Genomic DNA, 25,831 nt, shown 5'->3' on the forward strand with positions numbered 1-25,831 from the left:
CTTTATGGATTACAATCCTAAAACTGTATTATCTATAGAATACATACTGGTAGGTTTTGCACATATGCATGAAATAAAGGAAGAAAAAAAGAACAAAGGTTTTTAAGAGAAAACCTTACTTGTATAATATCAATTTTAATGTTGATAAACCTTATGGTTAGGAAACATTCTGTATTCTTGTTCTACGGTGAATATTAACACTAAAAAACCTCACTCAGCTGTCCTAATAAAAATAACCACGTCTGCCTGTTCAGTCTGTATTATGATTTATAGGATTAGGTAAGGTAAATGTAGGAGAAATTGTTTCTTTTTAAGAACACAAGATGATATTCTATCCTGTTAATTCAAATGAATTTTTTAGTACTATAAGAAATACAAAAGAAGTTTAAGACAATATTTTCCTCACAAGGATTTGATAATCTAGGAAATAATACCCATGAAACTAATGGAAAATGACTAAAAAATCAAGGGCTAAGCTGTATGAAGCGTAACATTTTGATATTCTACCACTAATAAAATTATCTTTTATTTGATTCTTCAAACATTTTGGTAACACAAAGCACGAATAATAAACTATTTTAACTTCTGCCCTAAAATAAAATTATGTATCAGCTCCTATTATTGATTTTCCTGCCTGCTTAAAAACAAATGAGAAGCATTATTGATTACCACTGATCTTGTCCTGGAGGTATCTCAGGCAAAAAGAATACACAATCCCCGAGGATACAGAACTAGGCAAAGCAGTTTTACTCTGCGGAGCTGTCTTATTCAAGGCAGAATTAGTTTTCTGAAATGACAGACCACTAAATTTCTTAACACAGGCTTAGAGGAGAATCTTTTTAATAGTCATCTAGAACCTCAACTATGAAAAATATATCTAATTACTGAAGAATAACCAATGAAGGTTCATCCCTGGAACACTAATACAGCCTAGATTATTATAATAAAAAATAGAGTAAGTTTCATTTTATTTTTTATATTTATTATTTGTTTTATTTTAAATTAGGTATGACAAACCTTTAGCCTTCCATAAAAATCCCTATTTTGTATGGAATTTTAGTAGTGTATATATATATATATATATATATTCATCCCACCCCCCCAGTTCTCTCTCCCTCTTTGAAGTATTTGAAAAACACGGACTCTAAAATGTGAACTTAAAGACAGACTAGTCAGTGTAAGTCTTCATGGTGATACTGACTAAAAAGTAAAGGAGAGGAATAGAGTAGTGAGCTTGGCCAACATCATTTATTGATGTAACTTCTTAAGTATCTTGGAAGGCACACTAAATGTGATTTAATAGGAAATGCAGAAGAATATCCTATGTAAGAATAGTGGGGCTCAGCAGCCCAGAGGATTCAGAACTACACTGCAGTAATTTGGATATTCTTTACCCTTAAAAATGGAAAGTGTCTGAAATCTTGATAAACATAAATGTGCTTCCTCAGAACTGCTTTTCACCATTAAACGGCTTGGCCCAAACAGTACTAAATATACTTTGCTATCCATTCATAACTTCGGTTTAAATTAGGACCTAATTAACCCTATGTCAAAAATTGTTAGTGTCGTCCTGGGATCGAGGCCCGCATCGGGCTCTCTGCTCAGCAGGGAGCCTGCTTCCTCCTCTCTCTCTGCCTGCTTGTGATCTCGCTCTGTCAAATAAATAAAATAAAAAATCTTAAAAAAAAAAATTGTTAGTGTCATTTTATGATCAGAATGAAGCACTAACTCATCAGTGATTTGTTTTCTAGAAAAATAAGATTCAAACTAACTAATGTTATAGTCACACACTGCAAAAACTTTAAAATATTTAACATGGACTTATAGAACCTCTGTTGAGTACTTTCTACACAGTTCTTTAATTTCATGCCTATTTTACAGCCCTGAGATGGTACGCAATTTTAATATATAAGGCAAGCAGCTGTTCCCAGATTTGTCTTTTTGAAAGGGGAGTGTACTAATTAAAGAGGTTAAAAAAAAAAAGTATAAAACACAATCAAGATAAAGAACATAAACTGTTAGAATTTCTCAGTTGAGTTCTTTATACTATATCATGCGTTTCTTTGTCACTGAGGGATGAAGAAACAAAACTGTTCTTAGAGCAAAATTAGTATAGTTTTGCCGTATTTGTAACTTTTTTTTTTTTTTTAACTTGAGAAACATCACAGTACAGTTTAGTTGTAAGTCCGCTTGAAGTTTCAGAGATTATGACAGGGAAACTGGAGAGTGACAAAGAAGCCTCTCACAATCAAATAAAAAACTCAGAGGATAAAGGGAACTAGGGCAAAATAGAAATGTAGGGCTTTTATACTGTACCAGTCTAATGTTAATTTTTTACAAATAATTAAAAAACAGACTGTTATAAATTTTGAATTTGGAAAACACTGATATTTGCAAAATAATTGTATTATGATGCAAATTCATTTACATTGAAATTCCAGGGATAAGTTAGCAATTATCAGCATGTTGTTAAAGAATTCTATCCTGAGAATCTCATTAGATAGTGATGCAAACTACAGTTGTTATCATTCTGAGAACAAAGGGATCTTGAATGAGTAATCAATAGCAACTGGCAGAAAATGAGACATTAATTATGATCCTCTCTAGTGTTTTGTCTAAGGCAAGATTTCATTAAATGCTTTGTGCAACCTGAATAGTTCCAAGTCATTACCAACACTTTGGACAATACATTAATTGGGGGGGGGGTAATGAACAGGGAAATAAAGTAAAAGAAAACCTGAGATGTTTCCATTCCTTCCCCCAGGTCAATAAAAACACACCAACCACGACTACCCAACTGTTAGGCTTGTTCTTTTACAAGCCCCAAATCTTATAATCTCAACATGGTCTCTTGAAAATTTAATTATAATTTTCTCTACTTAAAGTGTCAGGCAGGTTTGAGAAGATAATGACAGTCATCCATCAACTGCATGCCGCCAAGGCAATCAGCCCAATCTTTAAGAAACTACCTATGTACTATTAAATTAGTAAAACATGGTAATCTTAGCAGTTTAAATTTCCCAATCTTCTTTAATTACCAGTGGCAGAGGGAAATTTTACCATCTTACTATTTCATTTTCATTAATTTTTCTCTGAAATTTTCTCTCAAGTCCTGCATCAGCCAATGAAAAGGTATTGGAGTGGGAAGGTATGGGGTACAGATCAATAATGGAAAAATTGGGGGGTATAAAAAGAAAAATTATGATGAAAACCATTAAAAACCATTTTAACATATCCAGTGTTAAATAATTGCAAATATGCAATGAGAATGACTTTCTTTTAGGTTTTTATAGGTTCCCATTTAGAGAGCCCCTACTTTCTAAATGCTATAAGGGATTTCTTTTTTTTTTTTTTTTTAAAGATTTTATTTATTTGTCAGAGAGGGAGAGGGAGCAAGAGCGAGCACAGGCAGACAGAATGGCAAGCAGAGGCAGAAGGAGAAGCAGGCTCCCTGCCAAGCCCGACGTGGGACTCGATCCCAGGTCGCTGGATCATGACCTGAGCCGAAGGCAGCTGCATAACCAACTGAGCCACCCAGGCATCCCTATAAGGGATTTCTTCAAAGCAAACTTTTTCTGAGGTTAGCAAGCCAGCATACTCTAAGCCCACCTTCTTCCTAAGTGAGTTTTCTGAATGTGTGAAGTTGGAAACTTCCTTGTTAAATATAGTCCTCTGAAAGTCTTCCTGCAAAGTTACAGTGTGCCTTTGAACCCTTCCTTTTATGAATAAAAAGGAGCCTGCTATGTGAGGTGCTAACCAACATTAGAAGAACAGGAGCTAAAGAAATGTCATTTCTCTCCTGCTTTTGTGAAGTGGTATTTATGTAGTCTTAAGATTTTCAGCAGAGTTCTGATACTTAGAAACCACTCCTGGGGTGCCTGCGTGGCTCAGTGGGTTAAAGCCTCTGCCTTCCGCTCAGGTCATGATCCCAGAGTCCTGGGATCAACCCCCGCATCTGGCTCTCTGCTCAGCAAGAAGCCTGCTTCCCTCTCTCTCTCTGCGTGCCTCTCTGCCTACTTGTGTTCTCTGTCTGTCAAATAAATAAATAAAATCTTAAAAAAAAAACCAAAAAGCAAAATATTCCATATTAAAAAAAAAAAAAAAAGAAGAAACCACTCCTTTTCCCTTTAATGCTAGCTTTCACACCTTGTAAATGACTACCACCCCTTCCTAACAATCCCTTGCATTTTGAAGAATACAATTAAGACTAACATAAAACACCTTACAGCAGCAGGCATGTAGTTAGATAAGCAATACTTTTGAATTGAAACATTCCCTACTGGAACATCTAGAAGTTAAGCTTTTTATTTTGGGAGTTTTCAAATATAAACAAAAATGGGGGGGGGACAGTATAATGAACCTTCCTATACCTCTCACCCAACTTTTTTTTAAAAAAAGATTTGAGAGAGCGCAAGAGAATGTGAGAGAGAGAGAGAGTGAGCGAGCACAAGCTTAAGCAGGGAGGATGCGGGGCACAATCCCAGGACTCTGAGATGATGACCTGAGCTGAAAGCACTTGCTTAACTGACTGAGCCACCCAGGCATCCACCTTTCACCCAGCTTTAGTAACTGCCAGCATTCTGCTGTTCCTGCTTCATTTATTCTATGAACTCTCAGTTCTTGGTATGGCCCTCACAACTGACAACAATATCTTACAATCATGTAATGCCCAGTCTGACATGTAATGCCTGGGTGACAAAAGGTCACCTCTTCTGTCAATTTTTTTCCTGAGATGGTGGTCTAATCTCTTGCCATTATTCAATATACTCTTTTCTTCTAAAATAAGTTTCCAAAAGAATAAATTGACTTTTAAACAATGTTCCCAAAAAACACTGAGTACCACCAAAAGTATAATTAGCAAGTTTTATGGAGCGAACAGAAACAATGACTTTTTCCCCTGCCAAGTAACCTCTGCACCATCTTTCTTTGGCCTTTAGCAGAAGCAGGAAATTATACTTGCCTACTGCCTGATACTTTAGACGAGACTTTTATTCTACAAAGTAATTTATTTTACCTATGTTACAAACTTAGAAGCTCACTCTGCAGGTAGCTAGCTGATGGCTTACCCTGGTTATGTTTTCCTTCCTAGGTCACAGAATTCAAATTCAAAGGTTGTCTGAATACCCACTGTATACCAGTAAGCACAGCTCCTTCACATGCTACTTCATGAGTGAATCATCTTTTTGAGCTTCAACACTGATCCACAGACACTTTTATGTCTTTTTAGCACTCCTGACTCCCAACAATCCTCCCATCATCATCAATTAATCTACTGCTAAAAGATGCTGTACGTACTGGAAACCACTTGACTCCTGCCAAATTTTAAGTCCAATACTCAACTCTGACATGACCTATTCTTACAACACTACTGCTCCTTTACTACTTATTGCACTTGTTCTTTTGTCTCGAGGTATTCAATAGCAAGATTTTTCCCCCAGTCCCAAAGTTTAACCACAGCTTCACTTCCTCCTTTTGGAAAACTAGCCCACAAAGTCTATTACTTTAACCATGACCTCGTCACTACTTCGGTTCTTCTATCCTTAGCCATTTACCAGCTATGAAACACTGGATAAATTACATACTCTCCGAGGCTTCAGGTTCCTCAGTTGTCAAATGTAAAAACAGTAACAGCAACAGTAGCAACACTTCTGTCACATGCAAGGACCATATGAAATGTCTGTAAGGTGCTTAGCACAAGGCCTGGCACTAGTAAACTATGATAGATGTTAGCCCTTATGTTTAGGCATACCTTTTTTTTTTTTTTTTAAGATGTTATTTATTTATTTGACAGACAGAGATCACAAATAGGCAGAGAGGCAGGCAGAGAGAAGGAAGCAGGCTCCCCACCGAGCAGAGAGCTGGACATGGGGCTCAATCCTAAGACCACAAGATCACGACCTGAACTGAAGGCAGAGGCTTTAACCCACTTAGCCACCCAGGTGCCCCTAGGCATAACTTGTTTTATTGCACTTTGCCGATACTGTACATTTTATAAATTGCAGGTTTGTGGCAACCAGGCAAGAAAGTCCACAGGCACCATTTTTGCAAGAGCATTTGCTAACTTTGTGTCTCTGTGTCACATTTTGGTGATATTTTTTTGAGAATTGAGAATTTTGGTAAAAATTCTTGCAATACTTCAAATTTTTTAATTATTACTATATTTGTTGTGGTGATCTGTGATCACTGATCTTCGATGTTACTATTGTAATTGCTTTGGGGCACCACAAACTGTGCCCATATGAGATAGTAAATTCATTTGATAAATGTTGTGTGTGTTCTAACTGCTCCACTGACCAGTCGTTCCCTGTCTCTATTCCTCTCCTTGAGCCTCCTGACTTCCCAAGACACAACAATATTCAAATTAGGCCAATTAATAACCCAACAGTGGCCTCTAAAAGTTCAGGTGAAAGGAGGAATCCCATGTCTCTCTTTTTTTTTTTTTTTTTAAAGATTTTATTTATTTATTTGACAGAGAGACATCACAAGTAGGCAGAGAGGCAGGCAGAGAGAGAGAGAGGAGGAAGCAGGCTCCCTGCCGAGCAGAGAGCCCGACGCGGGACTCGATCCCAGGACCCCGAGATCGTGACCAGAGCCGAAGGCAGTGGCCCAACCCACTGAGCCACCCAGGCGCCCCATGTCTCTCTCTTTAAATCAAAAGCTGGACATGATTAAGCTCAGTGAGGCAGACATGTCAAATGTGGAGATAGGAAGAAAGCTAATCCACTTGAACCAAACAGTTAACCAAGTCCATGAATACAAAGGAAAGGTTCTTGAAGGAAATTAAAAGTGCTATTCCAGTGAATATGCGAATGGTAAGAAAGCCAAACAGCCTTAATGTTGATAGGGAGAAAGTTTTAGTGGTCTGGATAGAAGATCAAACTACAATATTCCCTTAAGGCAAAGCCTAATCCACAGCAAGGCCTTAACTCTCCTCAATCCTGCAGGAAGCTGCAGGAGAAAAGCTTCCTAGAGGAAGCTGCAGAAGAAAAGTATTAATTCAGAGAACCTGGTCCATAAAGTTTAGGGAAAGAAACCATTTCTGTAATATAAAAGTGCAAAGTGAAGCAGCAAGTGCTGATACAGAAGCAACAGCAAGTTATCCAGAAGATTTGCTAAGATAATTAATGAAGCTGGCTACACTCAGCAAGAGATTTTCAGTGTAAATAAAACAGCGTTCTATTAGAAGATGATGCCATCTAGGTCTTTCATAGCTGAGGAAGAGGTGTCAATGCCTGACTTCAAAGCTTCATAGGACAGACTGATTCTCTTGTCGGGGCTAATACAGCTGATGACTTTTAGTTAAAGTCACTGCTCATTAGCCATTATTAAAATCCTTGGGCCCTTAAGAATTATGCTAAATCTACTCTGCCTGTGCTCTATAAATATAACAAAGCCTGGATGACAACGTATCTGTTTAGTTTACATGGTTTACTGAATACTTTGAGCCCACTGTTGAGACCTATTGCTTAGAAAAAAAAAAGAAGCCTGTCAAAATATTACTGCTCATCAACAGTGAACCTGGTCACTCAAGAGCTCTGATGGAGATGTACAATGAGATTAGTGTTGTTTTCATGTCTACTCACAAAGCATCCATTCTGCAGCCATGGATCAAAGAGTAATTTTGACTTTCAAGTCTTATTATTAAAGAAATACATGTCATAAGGCTAGAGCTGCCATGGATAGCAATTCTTCTGACGGATCTGTGCATATCAACTGAAAGCCTTCTGGAAAGGATTCACCATCCTACATGCTGTTAGGTAGGATGTTAAGAACACTTGAGATTCACAGAAAGAGGTCAAATTATCAACATGAACAGGAGTTTGGAAGACGTTGATTCCAACCCTAATGGATGACTTGGAGGAGTGGAGGAAGTAACTGCAGATGTGGTAGAAGCAGCAAGAGAACTGGAATCAAAGTCTGAAGAGGCAGCTGAATTGTAGCAATCTTATGATAAAATTTTAATAGATAGGAGTTGCTCCTTATGGATGAGCAAAGAAAGTGGTTTCTCGAGATGGAATCTACTTCTGATATATAGATACTATGAAGATAGTTAACATGACAAAGGATTTAGATATTAGAATAAACTTTGGTAAGAGGAGTGATCTCAATTTTTAAAGGTCTACTGTAGGGGCACCTGGGTGGCTCAGTCGTTAGGTGTCTGCCTTCAGCTCAGGTAGGGGTCCTGGGATCCTAGGATCGAGCCCTACATTGGGTTCCCTTCCTGCTCAGCGGGAGGCCTGCTTCTCCTCTCCCACTCCCCCTGCTTCCGTTCCCTCTCTCGCAGTCTCTCTCTCTGTCAATTAAAAAAAAAAAGTGTTTAAAAAAAAAAAAAAAGGTCTACTGTAGGTAAAACTGTTTATCAAACAGGATCATGTGGTACAGAGAAATTATTTGTGAAAGGAAGAGGCCATTGATATGGCAAACTTCATTGTTGTCTTATTTTAAGAAACTGTCACAGCCACCCCAATTTCAGCAACCACCACCCTGATTGGTAAGCAGACATTAACAGTGAGGCAAGACCCTCCAAGAGCAAAAATATGATGGCTCACTTGAAAGCCTGGATGACAGCTAACATTTTTAAGCACTAAAGCATTTTTAAAAAATGGTTTTTAATGATTACAAATTTTTATTTATTTTATGGAGGGGGGAGGGACAGGGAAAGAGGGAGAAAGAGTCTCAAGCAGACTCCATGCTGAGTGCAGAGCCCCATGTGGGACTCAATCCAATGACCCCAAGATCAAAACCTGAGCTGAAACCAAGAGTCTGATGCTCAACTGGCTGTGAAACCCGGGTACCTACAATAAAATATATATTTTTTGAAGATTTATTTATTTGTTTTGAGAGAGAGAGAGAAAGGGTGCGAGCGTGTGCATGAGAGAGAAAGCACATGCATGAGAAAGAGCAGGGCAAGAGGAGACAGAGAATCTCAAGCAGACTCCCAACAGTGTGCAGAGTCCAAGATAGGGCTTAATTTGATGGCCCATGAGATCATGACCAGAGCTGAAATCAAGAGTCAGATTTAACTGATTGACTGAGGTTAACTGACTGAGCCCCACAGGTACTCCTGCAATAAAGTATTTTAAAATTAAGATATTTACATTGTTCTTTCTGATATAATGCTACTGCATACTGTAACAGACTAAAGTATAGTGTAAATATAACTTTATAAATGCACTGGGAAAGCAAAAAAATTATCTGACTCACTTCATTGTGATACTCGCTTTATTGCAGTGATCTGGAGCTGAACCTGCAGAACTTCTGAGGTGTATTTGTATTTTCACTATTACCGTTAACCTATCCAGTCAAACATTTGCTACTTATGCTTCTACATTTAGTCTGCTGAATACTATTGGAGTAACAATTAAGACATATATAAAACTATATAGGTTAAGTCAACAGTTTCTGGTCTCTAACCTGAGCTGAATCATCAACACCTCTTGGAAAGCCTTTTACTTGTCATGAGAGAGCCCACAGACTTGCAAGAATATTTTCAGGTATTTTATTTCAATAAAACAACATATGCTCTAATCTCTCTAATACAAAAATCTCAGTAAAGTGTATGTCTAGCCTATGCTTGAATACATTCAGTGAGAAGAAAGTCACTATCCACCAAAGCTGACTATTCCATCCTCTATATTATGAAAACATTCCTTCTTACATTAAGTCAAAATCAGGATTGCTAACACCTACCCATCATCCAAAGTTTTAACCTTAGAAGTTATAAAACAAGCCAAATTATGCTTCAGATATTTCAAGATGCTTCTCATAAAAATCTTTTAAAAGTAGACAGCCCTCAGTCCTTCAATCACTTCCCATTCGCTAGAGTTACAAATTACTTTATCTGCAAGTTCTCCAAGTCAGTTTTAGTTTACTTAATCCTGTTTTGAAATGCATATGCTCAGAATGGTATACAGTATCAACTTCCTTATTCTAAATAATATGTTTCTAGTAATTCAGCCTAAAACTCAAGTCCTTACTATTAGGCTTGCTGTTATGAAGAAATATCCAAATTGTTCTTTAAAACACTAGCTTTAATTAAACCTCTTGGGGAAATAGCAGGTCAATACAGGATTGGCCACATATGAAAGCCACTGAGTCTCTTGTCAGAAACACTACTTGAGTAGGAAAAATTTGTGTTTTGATGGAAAATTATGCATTACGTGGAGTAGGGTTAGTTCTGTAACTATTCAACTCTATCTTTGCAGCAAGAAGAAGCCATAGTCAATATGTAAATGAACGGGAATGGCTATGTTCTAATAAAACCATTTACCAAAAAAGTGGGGGTGAGAACCTTTGGCTGATAGCCATAAATTCGCCGACCCCTACTCCAGAACACAACTTTCTGGATTTTATGGGAGCTATTTTACAACTCTGTAAATTGTAGGTAACTGATAGCAATGTAAACTAATTCTTACCTACAGACCCGTAAAAACATTCTTTTCAGTGAAGGGATGAACAACTATTCTCCACTCTTAATACCTCTACTACCCTGCTCCAAAGGAGAAAAAAAATTTTGGCCTACATTTGAACATTAATTTCCATAATTTAAAAAATTTATTAAATGTTTGCTATTGAATTATAGTTGACATATGTTTTAGTACAGTTTCAGGTATACAATAGGTTTACATAGTGATTTCACAATTCTATATATTACACAATACTCACCATAAGTGTAGTTTTCATTTGTTACCATGTAACGTTATTACAATATTACTGACTAGAAGTATTCCCTATGTTGTACTTTTTATCTCCATGACATTTATTTTGTAACTGAAAGTTTGCATATCTTAATTTCCTTAACCTATTTCATTCACACACACACCCCCACCTCTGGCAACTATCAGTTTGTTCTCTGTATTTATGAGTCTTTTTCTTCTTTTGTTGTTTTGTTTCTTTTTTAGTCATTTCCATAATTTTGATCTATGACTGTACTTGTTTTTGGATTCTCTTTTGAACTGGTTTAGACACCTTACAAATTTCTTCACTGATGAGATAAAATCTATATACATACTCCGTTTTTCTCTGGAGGAGAGTCATGAATTTACGTATTTTAATAAATCTATCTTTTAACACATGGAATGTGCTGTTCTAGGATAACTAAGATCTATCTAAACTACCCCTTATTCCACTGTTCATGCTCATGTTCTACAGCAATTAGGCCATCTCAAATAGTTTCCTTGGGTCCAGTTTAATTCTCTTGTATATCTGGAACCAAAATTTAACTTTTCTAAGAAACACCTGTATTTTTTATCCTGCCATGTGTGTGACCTGCAACCCTTATAGGATAAGTCTTTGGGGTTAAGCATTCAAGCAACATTCTTATAATTCAAACACCTCACGCCATTCCTCAAAACAGGTATTTCATTCAAAACAAACTAAAATGTTACTATTCCTAGAATACACACTCACTTTTTTATTCATTCAAGTACATTCATTCAAAAGGTATCCATTGATACTTCAATTTGTCAGGCAAAAAGTAGCTGATGAAAAGAAAACAAACAGCCATTGACCCTGCCCTCACAAAGCTCATAGTTTCAGTGGGAGAAAATTAAGGAAGCATCTACAAAAGGTGTTGAATAGGGGCGCCTGGGTGGCTCAGTGGATTAGGCCGCTGCCTTCAGCTCAGGTCATGATCTCAGTGTTCTGGGATCGAGCCCCGCATCGGGCTCTCTGCTCAGCAGGGAGCCTGCTTCCCCCCTCTCTCTCTGACTGCCTCTCTGCCTACTTGTGATCTCTCTCTCTGTCAAATAAATAAATAAATAATCTTAAAAAAAAAAAAAGGTGTTGAATATTATTACTTCTATTCATATTGGTCATATGTTCTTTCTCCCTAAGATGTCTTCCTCTCTACTTGGTAAAATTTCACCCATTCTTTAAGATTTTTGAGTTGTACGCTTCCTTTGTAAAATCTTCTCTGTATCAAAAATCACATTAATTTCACTCTCAGTTTTTTTTTCCTCTTCTGAGTTCTAACTCACATCTGTGCCACTTTCTTGAGATTTATTACAAATTATCTTATCATTCTAATAAATTTCCTGTGTGTACAGAGCTAGTGTCCCCCATCTAGAATGTAAGCTTCTTGAGGACTGATGCTAAATCTTTTATTCTGTTGCCTGGTCCAGATCCTTATACATGGTAAAACAAGAAAATTCTTGTTCATTCCTTATCTCTTAATCAAGTCTTATAGTGGTGAAGCCTTTTCCTTGATATTTTTCACCCACTAAGAAGCAGGAGAGAAAAAATGAAACATTTAAATTCTAAGTGATTTGGTTTGCTTAAAATAGAAGTTGCAATAGATTTTTTAAAAATTGGGAATGCAGTTAATTATTAAGGGCATAATAGTTCTTAGATAATAGGAGATTCTTATTAAAAATAAAGAACACTAAAAATGCTAAAATCTAGCCAATAAAATGTTAAAATGCAATGAACACATTATGCTGTGGAATATGGATCTGTAATTAGTATTATGTAATCTGTGCAAAACTCCCATTATTTGATTAAAGGAGTTTTGAAATAAAGTAAATCACTTAAGGAATTTATTTTAAATGTATAAAAATTTATAAAAAAAGACCTCAAACCAAACGAAATCTAAAGATGAAACAATTAGGATTACTAATACTTTAAAACACATTAAACGTTCTGTGTTAACTTAATTTTATGAGTAAAAGCAGTGATAGGGTTCAGGATATACCACCTCCAAACATGGTACCTTGCCATATTGAATATTTTAAGGTGAGGATTTTGAGAAAGTGCCAGGAGCGAGAAGGTCATTTTAAGTGTCCCCTCCCAGGGCCTATTTCCCTAAAATAGGCCATAATAACCTCATGTGAGAGATGCCATTCCTATGCCAGGAGGAAAGGAACATCCTATATCCAAAGACAAAAAAAATCCTAAGAAATAGGCCTTATGAAAATTTTCCCTAGTTTACTACAGTTACCTCATATTCCTTAATCTGTTCATATTCTTCCATGACTATCCACTCTTCATCAAACCTAGCATAAATATAACTAAGTCTGTGTCTTCGCCTTCATATCCTTATGAAGACTCTCCTAAAACTTACATTAAATGAACATATGCTTTTCTCCTGTTAATTGGTCTTTGTCAGTCTCCTTTTCAGATCCAGAGAGGAACCTTAAGAGGGTTGAGGAAAACTTTTTTCCCCTATGGGCAGTAAGATTTTCTCATGTTCTTATGGATATCTTAGGCTAGGTAATTATTCCACAGGCCTCATCCTTTAGGGGTTTCTCTAAATATACTGTCAGAAATCACCTCATCAAGCAACACAGTTAAACTCCAGAACTATTTGTTCTTACTGGCTAAGGTAAATAGTCCTCCTTAGGAAAGCAGCCTTATGGGGAGGAGGGGGAGGCAGGAGAAAGAAAAAGAGAAATAGCCACACCACAAGAATCTTTTATTAAGCAACTTGTAGTCCTAAAAATGATTCTGTTCTTGAAATTACCATGGAATTATACAAATCCAGAAGGACTGGTAATTTGTTCATCCACTGCACTTAAACTTCCTGCCATGAAGAGAAAACCCACAGAAGCGTTGGGTGACGTTATTACATACTTGTAGATTTCTTTCTATATCCTGGATACCAGTTCTTCGTCAGATAGGTTTTGCAAGTATTGACTCCCAGAGGTGGCTGTCAACTCATTTTTTTTTTAAATTTAAGGCCTTTTTATAAGCTTTTAATTTTGATTAAGTCTAATTTATCATTTTTCTCTTTCGTGGTTTTTAAATTTTTGTATTCAGTGTAAGAAAGCTTTGCTTACTTACTCCCAAATTGAGATAATTCTCATGTTTTGTTCTTAAAACTTTGTAGTTGTAGCTTTTATATTTAGGTCTAGGATCCATCTTAAATAATTTTTGTTTAGTGTGAGAGGACTAACAATCATATCTGTCCACATGATTATCTATTTGTATTACATTTTTTACAAAAGCAAAAACAAAAACAAAAAAACATCCTTTCCTTTCTCCAGTGGACTACTCTGGCTGAAAATCAAATTAACTATATAAAGCGTTGGTGTACTTCTGGGCTGTATTCTGTTCCAGTGTTCTATTTCTCAATCAGGCCAGTACTATGCTGCCTAAGTACCACAACTGTGTATCAGGTGTTAAACTCAGGTAGAATACATTCTCTAGCAGTGCTCTTCACTCTTCATTTTTTAAAAACTAAGCTATTACTTACATACAATAAAATGTTCAGATCTTAAGTGAACTACTCCATCAGTTTTGATGAATGCATATCAAGACAGACATTTCTATTACATCAGCAATGGGGTCCCTTTATATAAGAACCCTCCTATTGGCAACCACTGATTTGATTTTTATCAACACAGGATAGCTCTGCCTATTACAGACGTTCATATTAGTGGAGCCATACAGTATTTTTGAGATGTGGCCTGTTTTTAGCACAGCATTATCGAGATCATTAGATCATTCCATTTTATTGCTAAATGACATTTAGTGTATGAACATGATACAGTTCATTTATCCATTATCCTTGATGAACATCTGTGTTTCCAGTTTTAGGCTAAAGTGAGTAAAAGTGTTACAAACATTTTTGAGAAAAAAGCTTTTTGTGAACGATATTTCACTTGGATAAATACCTGGGAGTAAACTGCTGAGTCGTGGGGCTGATACATGTTTAACTTTGTAAGAAACTGCCAGTTTTCTAAAGTCATTATACCATTTTACAGTCCCACCAACAATGCATCATCTTTTTGATTTTAGCTATTCTGGGTAGTTGTATACTGGTTTTAATTTTCATGTGTCTAACAACTAATAATGTGGAACCTGTAACGTGCTGATTACCCATTCGTATTTTTCTTTTTTTTGTTAAGATTTTGTTTATTTATTTGGGACACCTGAGTGGCTCAGTGGGTTAAGCCTCTGCCTTCGGCTCAGGTCATGATTCCAGGGTCCTGGGATCGAGCCCCGCATCGGGCTGTCTGCTCCGCGGAGAGCCTGCTTCCTCCTCTCTCTCTCTCTCTGCCTGCCTCTCTGTCTACTTGTGATCTCTGTCTGCCAAATAAATAAATAAAATCTTAAAAAAAAAAAAAAAGATTTTGTTTATTTATTTTTGAGAGCGAGAGAGTGAGTGGGAAGGAAAGGGAGAACGAATCTGAAGCAGGTTCTGTGCTCAGCACATGCCCCCTGCAAGGGACATGATCCTGCAAGGGTGAGATCATGACCTGAGCCAAAACCAAGGCTCACCCCATTTGCATATTTTATGTGAAGTGTCTCTTCAAGTGTTTTGCCTATTCATTTATTTACTTTTAAAGCTGGGTCCCCACCCAATGTGGAGTCCAATGCAGCACCTAACCTCATGACCTTGAGATCAATACCGGAGCTGTAATCAAGAGTCAGATGTTTAAATGACTGAGCGAACGAGGTGCCCCATGTTTTGCCTATTTAAAGGAAGCTGGGTTGCTTGTATTTTATTATTGAGTTGTCAGGGATCATTTTATTTGTCAGATATATGGGTTGCAAATACCTTCTCCCAATCTGTGGCTTCTCTTTTCATTTCCACAAATTTTTACTTTTTGAAAAAAGATTTTATTTATCTATTTGAGAGAGGGAGAGTGAGGGCCCGGGATTCTGGAATCACGACCTGAGCTGAAGGTAAGACACTTAACCGACTGAGCCACCCAGGTACCCCTTTACTATCGATTACGTTCAATTTATCAGTTTTTCTTTCATGTTTGATGCTTTTTTTATTATGTATTCCCTATGAAATTTTGTTTACCTGTATGTGGCAAAAATACTCATATATTTTTTTCCCAGCAGCTTTATTACTTTAGCTTTCATATTTAAGTCCATTATCTATCTCAAATTTGTGTATGGTATAAGGTAAGGTTTTAAGTTCTTTCCTTTCTTTCCATACTGATAATTCAGTTGTTCAGCACTGTACATCAGAGATTTTTTTTTTTCCTCACTGAGTTGCTAGGTTGCTCTTACCAAATATCATTTAGCATAAAGGTGTGGATCCTTTTCTGGATTCTATTCTATTCATGATCTGTCAGTCTTTATACTATACCATCTTGATTAGTATTGCTTTATACTAAGTCTTGAAATCAGGTATAAAGTAAGTCCTTTCTCCTTTCTTTCTGGATTGTTTTGGCACTTCTTAATCCTATGCCTTTTCCAATTAACTTTTATTTTTGTGTTAATTAACTTTCCCCCAGAATTTTTATTTAAAATTTAGTTAGTTAACACATAGGGCAGTATTGGTTCCAGGAGTATAATTCAGTGGTTCATACAACACCCCGTGCTCGTCATAACAAGTGCCCTCCTTAATACCCACTACCCATCTAACCCATCCCTTACCTCCTTCCCTCCATTACCCCTCAGTTTGTTCTTTATCATTAAGAGTCTCTTATGGTTGGTTTCCCTCTCTTGACTTTTAATCCCCTTGCCATGTGTTCATGTTTTCTTTCTTAAATTCCACAAATAAGTAAAATCATGTGCTATTTGTCTTTCTCTGACTGACATATTTCACTTAGCATAATACACTCTAGCTCCATCCACAGCACTGCAATGACAAGATTTCCTTCTTTTTGATGACTGAATGATATTCCACTGTTTATATAAATCTTCTTTATTCATTCATCAGTAAGGACATTTGGGCTCTCTCCATAGTTCGGCTAATGTTTATAATGCTGCTATAAACATTAGGGTGTGTACACCCCTTTGAATCTGTATTTGTATTCTTTGGGTAAATACCTAGAAGTATAACTGCTGGATCATAGGGCAGTTCTATTTTTAACTTTTTGAGGAAACTTCATATTGTTCTCCAGAGTGGCTGCACTAGTTGTATTCCCACCAACAGTTTAAGAGGGTTCCCCTTTCTCTGCATCCTGGCTGACACCTGTTGTTTCTTATGTTAATTTTAGCTATTCTGACAGGTGTGAGGTGGTATTCTTATCATGGTTTTGATTTGCATTTGTATTTCACTGATGATGAGTGACGTTGAGCATCTTTTCATGTGCCTGTTAGCACATAATAATCTTGTCAATGTCTAAAAAAAGTCTGCTAGAATCCTGATTGGGACTACATTAAATCTATAACCTAATGGAACGGATATCTAAATGATACTGAGCTTTCCAATTCATATCTATTATATTTTATCTATTTATATATCTATTTATTTAGATCCTCTTTGGTTTACCAGCAATATTTTACAGTTTTCACCGTTGAAGTCTTACAATCTTTTGCTACATGTATACCTCAGTATGCTTTCTGATGTAACTACAAATAGTACTTTTTGTTAATCTCATTTTCTAATTGTTCATTGTTCGTGTGTAGAAATACAATTAATTTTTAGACTGACTTTATATCCTGTGAAAAGTTAAAGGTTTATCAGTTCTGGAAGTTTTCATGATGATTCATTCAGATTTCCCATGTACACAAACATGTCATCTGCAAATACAGCTTAATTTATTCCTTTTCCAATTGTGTCTTTTTTTCCCCCTTGCCTTATTATACTAGCACATAAAGTTCAAGTAATAAGAATGGAAATTCTTATCTGGTTCCTAATATGGGGGGACATTTAGTTTTTCACCATTAAATATGCTGTTAGTTAGAGATCTTTCATTTATGTCTTTTATCAAACTGAGGAAGCTGCTTTCTATGGTTAGTTTGTTGTGAGGTTTTATCATGAATATTTCATTTTTGTTGTATACCTTTTCTACATCTATGGAAATGATCACGTTGTATTTCTCCTCTCTTCTGTTAATGTGTCGAACTAAACTGACTGATCTTCAAATGTTCAGCCAAACTTACGTGTGCAGTTTTATTGCTCATCTCGTAAAATGATCTGTAAAGTGTTTTCTCCTCTCTATTTTCTAAAATAGTTTGTATAAGATTAGTATTTTTTCCCCTGAATATTTAAAAAAATTCACCAATGAAACCATGACCCTCAAACTTTTTTTTATGGGTTTTCCTCTCACAATTTTTCGTACCCTCCACATTTCTTTCTTATTTTACTTTAAAGATTTTTATTTATTTATTTGACAGAGAGAGATCACAAGCAGGCATAGAGGCAGGCAGAGAGAGAGAGAGAGGAGGAAGCAGGCTCCCTGCCAAGCAGAGAGCCCGATGCGGCACTCGATCCCAGGACCCTGAGATCATGACCCGAGCCGAAGGCAGCGGCTTAACCCACTGAGTCACCCAGGTGCCCCTTTAATTCCAGTATAGTTAACACACACGTGTTATATTAATTTCAGGTGTACAATATAGTGATTCAGTAATTCCATACATTACCTGGTGCTCATCACTCTTTGTAAAGAATTTATGAAATGAATTTATTTTCACTAATAGATGCACAGCAATTCAGACTTTCTGTTTTATCTTGTCCTTTTGGCAAGTATTCCTCAAGAAATTTACTTCACCTAAGTTTTCAAACTTATTCCCAATCTCTTTTTTTTTCAACTGATTTTTTTTTTTTTTAACATTTTATTTATTTGACAGAGAGAAATCACAACTAGGCAGAGAGGCAGGCAGAGAGAGAGGAGGAAGCAGGCTCCCTGCTGAGCAGAGAGCCCAATGATGCGGGGCTCAATCCCAGGACCCTGGGATCATGACCTGAGCCTAAGGCAGAGGCTTTAACCCACAGAGCCACCTAGGCGCACCCCCCCCTCAATATTTCTTTATCATCTTTTTCATGTATATATGGTTTACAATGATAACCTCCCGTCTATTCCAGATATTGATAAATTGTGTTCTTTCCCCTTCTTCCCTTTCCCACTTTGTCTTAATCAGTCTAGCTAGAAGGTACTAATTTTTAAAAATTTTATTTATTTATTTAAAAGATTTTATTTGTTTATTTGACAGACAGAGATCACAAGTGGACAGAGAGGCAGGCAGAGAGAGAGAGAAGCAGGCTCCTTGCTGAGCATAGAGCCCGATGCGGGACTCGATCCCAGGACCCTGAGATCATGACCTGAGCCGAAGGCAGCGGCTTAACCCACTGAGCCACCCAGGTGCCCCTATTTATTTATTTATTTTTAAAAGATTTTATTTATTTATTTGACAGAGAGAGGGGAAGCAGGCTCCCAGCTGAGCAGAGAGCCTGTTGTGGGGCTCGATCCCAGGACCCTGAGATCATGACCTGAGCCAAAGGCAGAGGCTTAACCCACTGAGCCACCCTGGCACCCCTTAACTTTTTTTTTAAAGATTTTATTTAGAAAGAGACACACAGAGAGAGGAAACATAAGCAGGGGGGGAGGGACAGGGAGAAGCAGGCTCCCTGCTGAGCAGAGACCCCCCCCAATGTGGGGCTCAATCCCATGACCCTGGGATCATGACCTGAGCCGAACGCAGACACTTAATGACTGAGCCACCAGGCAGCCCTAGTAGTTATTAATTTTATGGATCTTTTAAAATAACCAAATTCTGGTTTTGTTGCTTTTTCTATTAATTCTATAATATTACACTGATTCCTGCTCTTATCTGTATGATTTCCACCCTTCTATTTATTTTGTGTTTCATTTTCTAGCTTCTTAGGGCAGAACCTCAGGCTATATAATTCAGATCTTTCTTCCTTTTCTTCTAGGCTCTGTTTTAGCTGCACCAACAGATTTTGCTATATCCTATTTCACTATAATTCAGTTAGAGATAGTTTTTAAATTCCCTTCTAATTTTTTAAAACCACAGATTATTTATATATGGGTTGTTTATTTTTCGAATATTTGGTGTTTTCTTAAGTATCTTACTAACTTCTAATTTAGTTTGCTTTTGGTCACACAATATGCTGTAGGATTTAAAATCTTTTCAATTTATTGACACCAGTTTTATGGATTAGCACATGATTCAATCCTGCTGAACAGAACATATACCCTCAAAATGAATGTATATTCTTCATTTGTTGGGAACAGTTTTGTAAATATTAATAAGGTCAAGGTAGTTGATAGTAAATGAACTAAGTTTTTTGTCTAGTTATTTTGTCAATTGCTAAGAGAGATATTCAAACATTTAACTATAGTTTTGTATTTACTTCTCTCTTGAATTCTGTCAATATTTGCTTCATTTATTTTAAAGCTCTTGGGTTATTTACCTAAAGTTATTATCATTATGTATCATTTGTTATATCTTCCTGATATATTGACACTTTTATAATTTTCTCATTATCAAATGTCTGTAATAGTGAGACTGGTTACAATGAGAAAAGAGGATGATTAATAAGCAAATGGTATGGGTAAATTTCCAAATAACTAAGTGCTACCTGAATTTAAAGTTGTCATTTCCTAAAGCATTATAATATCTAAATGCTGATGAAACTTAAGTATCTTCAGAAAAAAAAAACAAGACCCTGCCTCTTCAGGGTTTGAACACTTGGAGAAAAACTTACATAAACTACTTGAATACATACTTGTTTTACAGGTATCAGTGAAAAACTTGTAATGATAAAAGAATTTTTCACATCATGGTGCAGTATTATACCTATAGTTAGTAATGATGTTGGCTTCTATGTTCTGTGTCGAGTCAATTAAAAAAATTTGATTGCAGAATGATCTATCAGTGTTTCCAGTAATACCACTACACCAGTTTCCTTTTAATGGCTCATCAGTTATGGGACTGCCATGAAAGTAATATGAGGAGACTCATTTAGCAACATATTATTACATCATCTTAACATGAAGTAAGGCCCATCAGGCATTATTAAATTAGAATGAATTTTGTAGAATGTCAGCAGCATTTTATGTACATTAATAGGAGAGTTAATGTTCCTTTGGGAATTATGTTGAAGAGAAATGGTTTCAAAGTGGTGTTTTGATAGAATTTTGCAGTCACTGTTTACATTTCCTTCTACTATCATTGTGTGGTTAAGATTTTTATGTCACTTGTGAACACGTAAGACAAAATGGCAGCCAATTTGATGTTTTAGTGTATTGTTTTCTCTGACCCCTGATAACAAATACTGTTTGGAATACAGGTTTTTCTTTGAATAGGAGTTATACGTCTTTTTTAACTCTTGAATATCCTGAGTTTACTATTTAGGTCTCAAATCAGCTGGTGCCATCCATTATTTTGTCTAGTAACTGCAGCACAGTGAGAACTAAGTAACAATAATAAATAGCAAGGCCATTGTTCCTTTCACAGTGAGGAATTCTTTTACTTGTTTTAAGAGCCTTCCTATCTTCACTGATGCCATCTGTGTTTGTTGCCATAAAACCTCTCCTCTGGGCCGAGGCCGGGGTCACCCCGCCGGAGCCACCTCTGCCAGCAGCATGTTCAAGGTAATTCAGAGGGCTGTGGGGCCCACCAGCCTGAGTCTGCTCACCTTCAAAGTCTATGCGTCACCTAAAAAGGACTCATCTCACAAAGCTTCTGTGAAGGTTAATGAGCTTTCACTCTACTCCGTTCCCGAGGGTCAGTCTAAATATGTGGAAGAGCCAAGGACCCCACTTGAGGAAAGCATTTCACATCTCCGACATTATTGCGAGCCGTATACAAGTTGGTGTCAGGAAACGTACTCCCAAACTAAGCCCAAGATGCAGAGCTTGGTTCAATGGGGGTTAGGCAGCTATGACTATCTCCAAAATGCACCTCCTGGATTTTTCCCAAGACTTGGTGTTATCGGTTTTGCTGGCATTGTTGGACTTCTTTTGGCTAGAGGCTCAAAAATAAAGAAGCTGGTATATCCGCCTGGATTCATGGGACTTGCTGCCTCTCTTTATTACCCACAACAAGCCATCGTATTTGTCCAGGTCAGTGGGGAGAAATTATATGACGGGTTTACGAGGAAACATAGTCATAGAAGATTTGTGGAAGGAGAACTTTCAAAAGCCAGGAAATGTGAAGAATTCACCTGGAAATAAATAGAATGCTGCATGCTCTGCCCATTTTAATCAGTTATAGGTAAACATTGGAAACTCCATGCAGTAAACCAATATTTCTACAGAAAAATGGCAGAGAAGTCAGTACCGAATGTAGTAAATTGGCTTTCTTCTTCAGGATAAACTATGCTAGGCTTCTTTGTTATCTTGGGTGATACCATACTACAAGTGGACTAATCGGAAATCCTTTCACCTAGAGAGAATGTCTAGCCTTAGAACTCGTTCTCATGTTGCTATTTATGTACATAATTAAAATTCCAAATTTAAAAAAAAAAAAAACAAAACCTCTCCTCTGTGCTGAATTTTGGGCTTCCTCTTTGGGGCTCATGCACTGGTTCTGTGAATACTTTACAAATAAATCTTTCCCTCATTTGAATACCTTTACATTTCTTGCAATAACAATACTGTTATTTTACATTTCATACATCCCGGTAACATTGTTTCTCCTTTCCACAGGCCTACCTGGTCTCTCCAAAATGTTATAAACAATTGTTGAACAGTGATCTTACGGTTTCTTCCTTTTTTATACTCCATAGATGCTTATATTTGGCATATACAGAAGAACTGGGTTTTTCAAAGCATAATCCCCAACACATGTGAATTAGCATCACCTGGGGCACTTGTTTAAAATATAAATTCCCAGGTCCCTCCTCGTCCAAACAAATTAAAATGAAAGGGGACAGCCCTGGAACCTGATACTGTTATGCTGCAATATAGTTATACCATAGTTAAAAGTATCAACCCTGTGTTTAGAAAGTTTACCACTTGCTAGATGCATGCTCTTGAGCAAATTACTTAATACCTCTGGAGAGCATCCATTTCCAATCTGAAAAATGGGTATTGTTAAAGGGATTAAATGTGATCATGTTTAATTCAATGCCTGGCTCAGTTCTCAGTAAATGGGTGCAACTGTTATTATAGTGCTTTGTACCTAGGTTTAAAAAAAATGTTTTCTGTGTATGAGAATTAAAACTAGTATTGTACATCTCAAATTAATATAACACTGTATGTTAATTATACTGGATTAAAAAAAACAAAAGTCCTGAGAAGAAAGGAATTAAATCTGGTATAAACACATACTAATCTTTGGAAAAACTGTTAAGATTTATCTTCTCAAAACTTGAGAATTATATAAATAGAGCTTAGCACTAATCCTAACTAAATAGTAATACTTTTGCCAAGGGAGTATAAAAAATGTTAAGTGGAACACACAAATGAGTGTATAATACCCTGTAGTTTTGTAAAATAATATGATTGGGGGAAATTGAGGCAATTGTACAAGGGATCTCTCTATATATGATTTCTTAGAACTGCATATGAATCTATAAAATCTCAATAAAAATTTCAATTAACAAAAAAAAAATGTTAAGTGGAAACTCATTAATATAAGCATTAGCTGATATATTAGATGCAGCTGTATTTTCTAAGAGTTTACAACCGCTTCCCCCTCAAATTTAGCAATAGTATTAGCATTAGAACGGTGGCTCTCAAATCTTTTGGTCTCTTAAAAATATTAAGGATTCAAAATGGCTTCTGTGAAGTTTATCGCAGGAATGCAAGGATGATTTAACATACCAAAAAAAATCACTGCAAGTCACCCTATTATAATACCACTACTGGGCACTGTTTCAACTCATCCTCTGCTCCAGCATGATACTCTCAATAGATGCTGAAAAAGCATTTGACAAAGTACAGCATCCCTTCCTGATCAAAACCCTTCAAAGTGTAGGGATAGAGGGCACATACCTCAATATCATCAAAGCCATCTATGAAAAACCCACTGCAAATATCATTCTCAATGGAGAAAAACTGAAAGCTTTTCCACTAAGGTCAGGAACACGGCAGGGATGTCCATTATCACCACTGCTATTCAACATAGTACTAGAAGTCCTAGCCTCAGCAATCAGACAACAAAAGGAAATTAAAGGCATCCAAATCAGCAAAGAAGAAGTCAAACTATCACTCTTTGCAGATGATATGATACTCTATGTGGAAAACCCAAAAGACTCCACTCCAAAACTGCTAGAACTTATACAGGAATTCAGTAAAGTGTCAGGATATAAGATCAATGCACATAAATCAGTTGCATTTCTCTACACCAACAACAAGACAGAAGAAAGAGAAATTAAGGAGTCAATCCCATTTACAATTGCACCCCAAACCATAAGATACCTAGGAATAAACCTAACCAAAGAGGCTAAGAATCTATACTCAGAAAACTATAAAGTACTCATGAAAGAAATTGAGGAAGACACAAAGAAATGGAAAAATGTTCCATGCTCCTGGATTGGAAGAATAAATATTGTGAAAATGTCTATGCTACCTAAAGCAATCTACACATTTAATGCAATTCCTATCAAAGTACCATCCATCTTTTTCAAAGAAATGGAACAAATAATTTTAAAATTTATATGGAACCAGAAAAGACCTCGAATAGCCAAAGGGATATTGAAAAACAAAGCCAAAGTTGGTGGCATCACAATTCCGGACTTCAAGCTTTACTACAAAGCTGTCATCATCAAGACAGCATGGTGCTCCAGCATTTATCCATGTGCGCTCTTACATGCATGCACTGTCCACGTACAACACTTCCCAATCTATGTACAAAGGATGGAGAGAATAAGATGAAAGAACCACTAGAGTTGTGAGCTACTGGCCTGTGATGGGGTTGTGCCAAGGATAGTCTCTCATTTCCTAAAGCCAAGTGAGAACTCCAAGAGATTCAATACAGGACACTTCATGGAATAAAATAATGACCTTTCCTGATAAAACTGGGAATGTAACGACTTGAACCAACAATACAAAAAACATCCCCCAGAACACAAAATAGCTTTTGTTTTGTAGGTTATATGAATGGAAAAAAAATTAAATATGGATTTATTTTGTAAAATGCTTCCGGGAGTACATGGAATTTAACCTTCATTATATATAACTTTATAGGTATTCATAGACCTATAAAGTAGGATGAAACAAAACTGCTAATTCTATTTTTCAAATGAGGAAATCAATGCAGAGATGGGATTGAAGGTTAAATGGCTTGTCTTAGGACCATTGGCCAGTAACTTGTAAAGATGGGATTTGAACCTAGGTCTTCTGTTTTTACAGGATAATTTTAATATTACAGGATATATATTAAGTGTAGTAGTACTGTTAGAATGAGAATCTAAAATTAGGGCAGACCTCATGAAAAGCATATAGACAGCAGAAAACAAATTTCATATATTCTGCCCTCCTCTTCTTTTTGGCTTGGTTCTGATGGAAATCTAGAGGTGAACTGAGTGTTCAGGATTCTCTCTAAAGATATGGGGAAATAAGCAGAAAAGATGGCCATCAGTAAAAATACTACATGCTAAGGATTATGGAAAAACTGAAACAACATTTCCAAGTCAAAGAGACTTTTGAAAGCCTAAAGAATTGGTTAGGGTGTAGGACAGAAATGAAAACACTTAGAACATTAGTAAGTTTAACATTACAGGATAGTAAAGGTACACAGAGCAATCATATGTTCTTCATGTAATATATTAGCAGCTCTGATCTTATGAGGAAATATGCAAAAATCATTTTCAGAAAGGATATAAGAATTTTGGAAAGGGATAGGAAGGTAATTGTTGCTTCTACAGAAAGACAATGGTGAATTGGGGAAGAGAAATCATTTTAAAAGAGGGAGAAGAAAATATCTTTAGTTACTAAAATCTTACCACATTAAGTTACACATTAAAGGCACAGATAATGCTGAAATTGGATAAATTCCTACCTCTTCTATCAAAGCTTTTATTTATGTATTAAAAATGACCTCATTTTTGTATTTATTAAACTTACCTGACAGCCTGGTAATCCGGTGTCTCTGCTGTACAGGGAAAATGAGCCTCTCTCTGACGTTTTTCCTATAAAACAAAGAAAATATCTGTATACAAAAGTCCTCATTTATTGACAATCAATTCAACCACTAGACCATTGTTAGTAATTACATTATGATTTGGAAGTACAGA

At 36.5% G+C, this 25,831-nt stretch overlaps 2 protein-coding genes across 6 annotated transcripts in view; one reads left to right on the forward strand and one right to left on the reverse strand.

Annotated features, from left to right (window-relative positions):
• TCF12 (transcription factor 12) overlaps positions 1 to 25,831 on the reverse strand; it is a 389,433-nt gene that overhangs the window by 94,219 nt on the left and 269,383 nt on the right. For all 5 annotated transcript variants that reach the window (XM_044231896.1, XM_044231897.1, XM_044231898.1 and 2 more), the window contains one exon: positions 25,662 to 25,726. In XM_044231896.1, the coding sequence (XP_044087831.1) occupies positions 25,662 to 25,726 (65 nt within the window). The remainder of the gene's footprint in view (positions 1 to 25,661; positions 25,727 to 25,831) is intronic.
• Positions 21,196 to 22,106, forward strand: LOC122894289 (MICOS complex subunit MIC26-like). Its single transcript, XM_044231904.1, has one exon. It carries the CDS (start codon positions 21,234 to 21,236, stop codon positions 21,822 to 21,824), a length of 591 nt encoding a protein of 196 aa, XP_044087839.1. The 5' UTR covers positions 21,196 to 21,233; the 3' UTR covers positions 21,825 to 22,106.

The sequence above is a fragment of the Neovison vison genome, chromosome 13 (genome assembly GCF_020171115.1).
Source record: "Neovison vison isolate M4711 chromosome 13, ASM_NN_V1, whole genome shotgun sequence".
In the NCBI taxonomy this organism is placed as follows: Eukaryota; Metazoa; Chordata; class Mammalia; order Carnivora; family Mustelidae; genus Neogale; species Neogale vison.

Bases quoted from the DNA above. Each gene is read 5' to 3' on its own strand.
- LOC122894289 (XM_044231904.1), top strand. From the start codon at position 21,234: ATGTTCAAGGTAATTCAGAGGGCTGTGGGGCCCACCAGCCTGAGTCTG.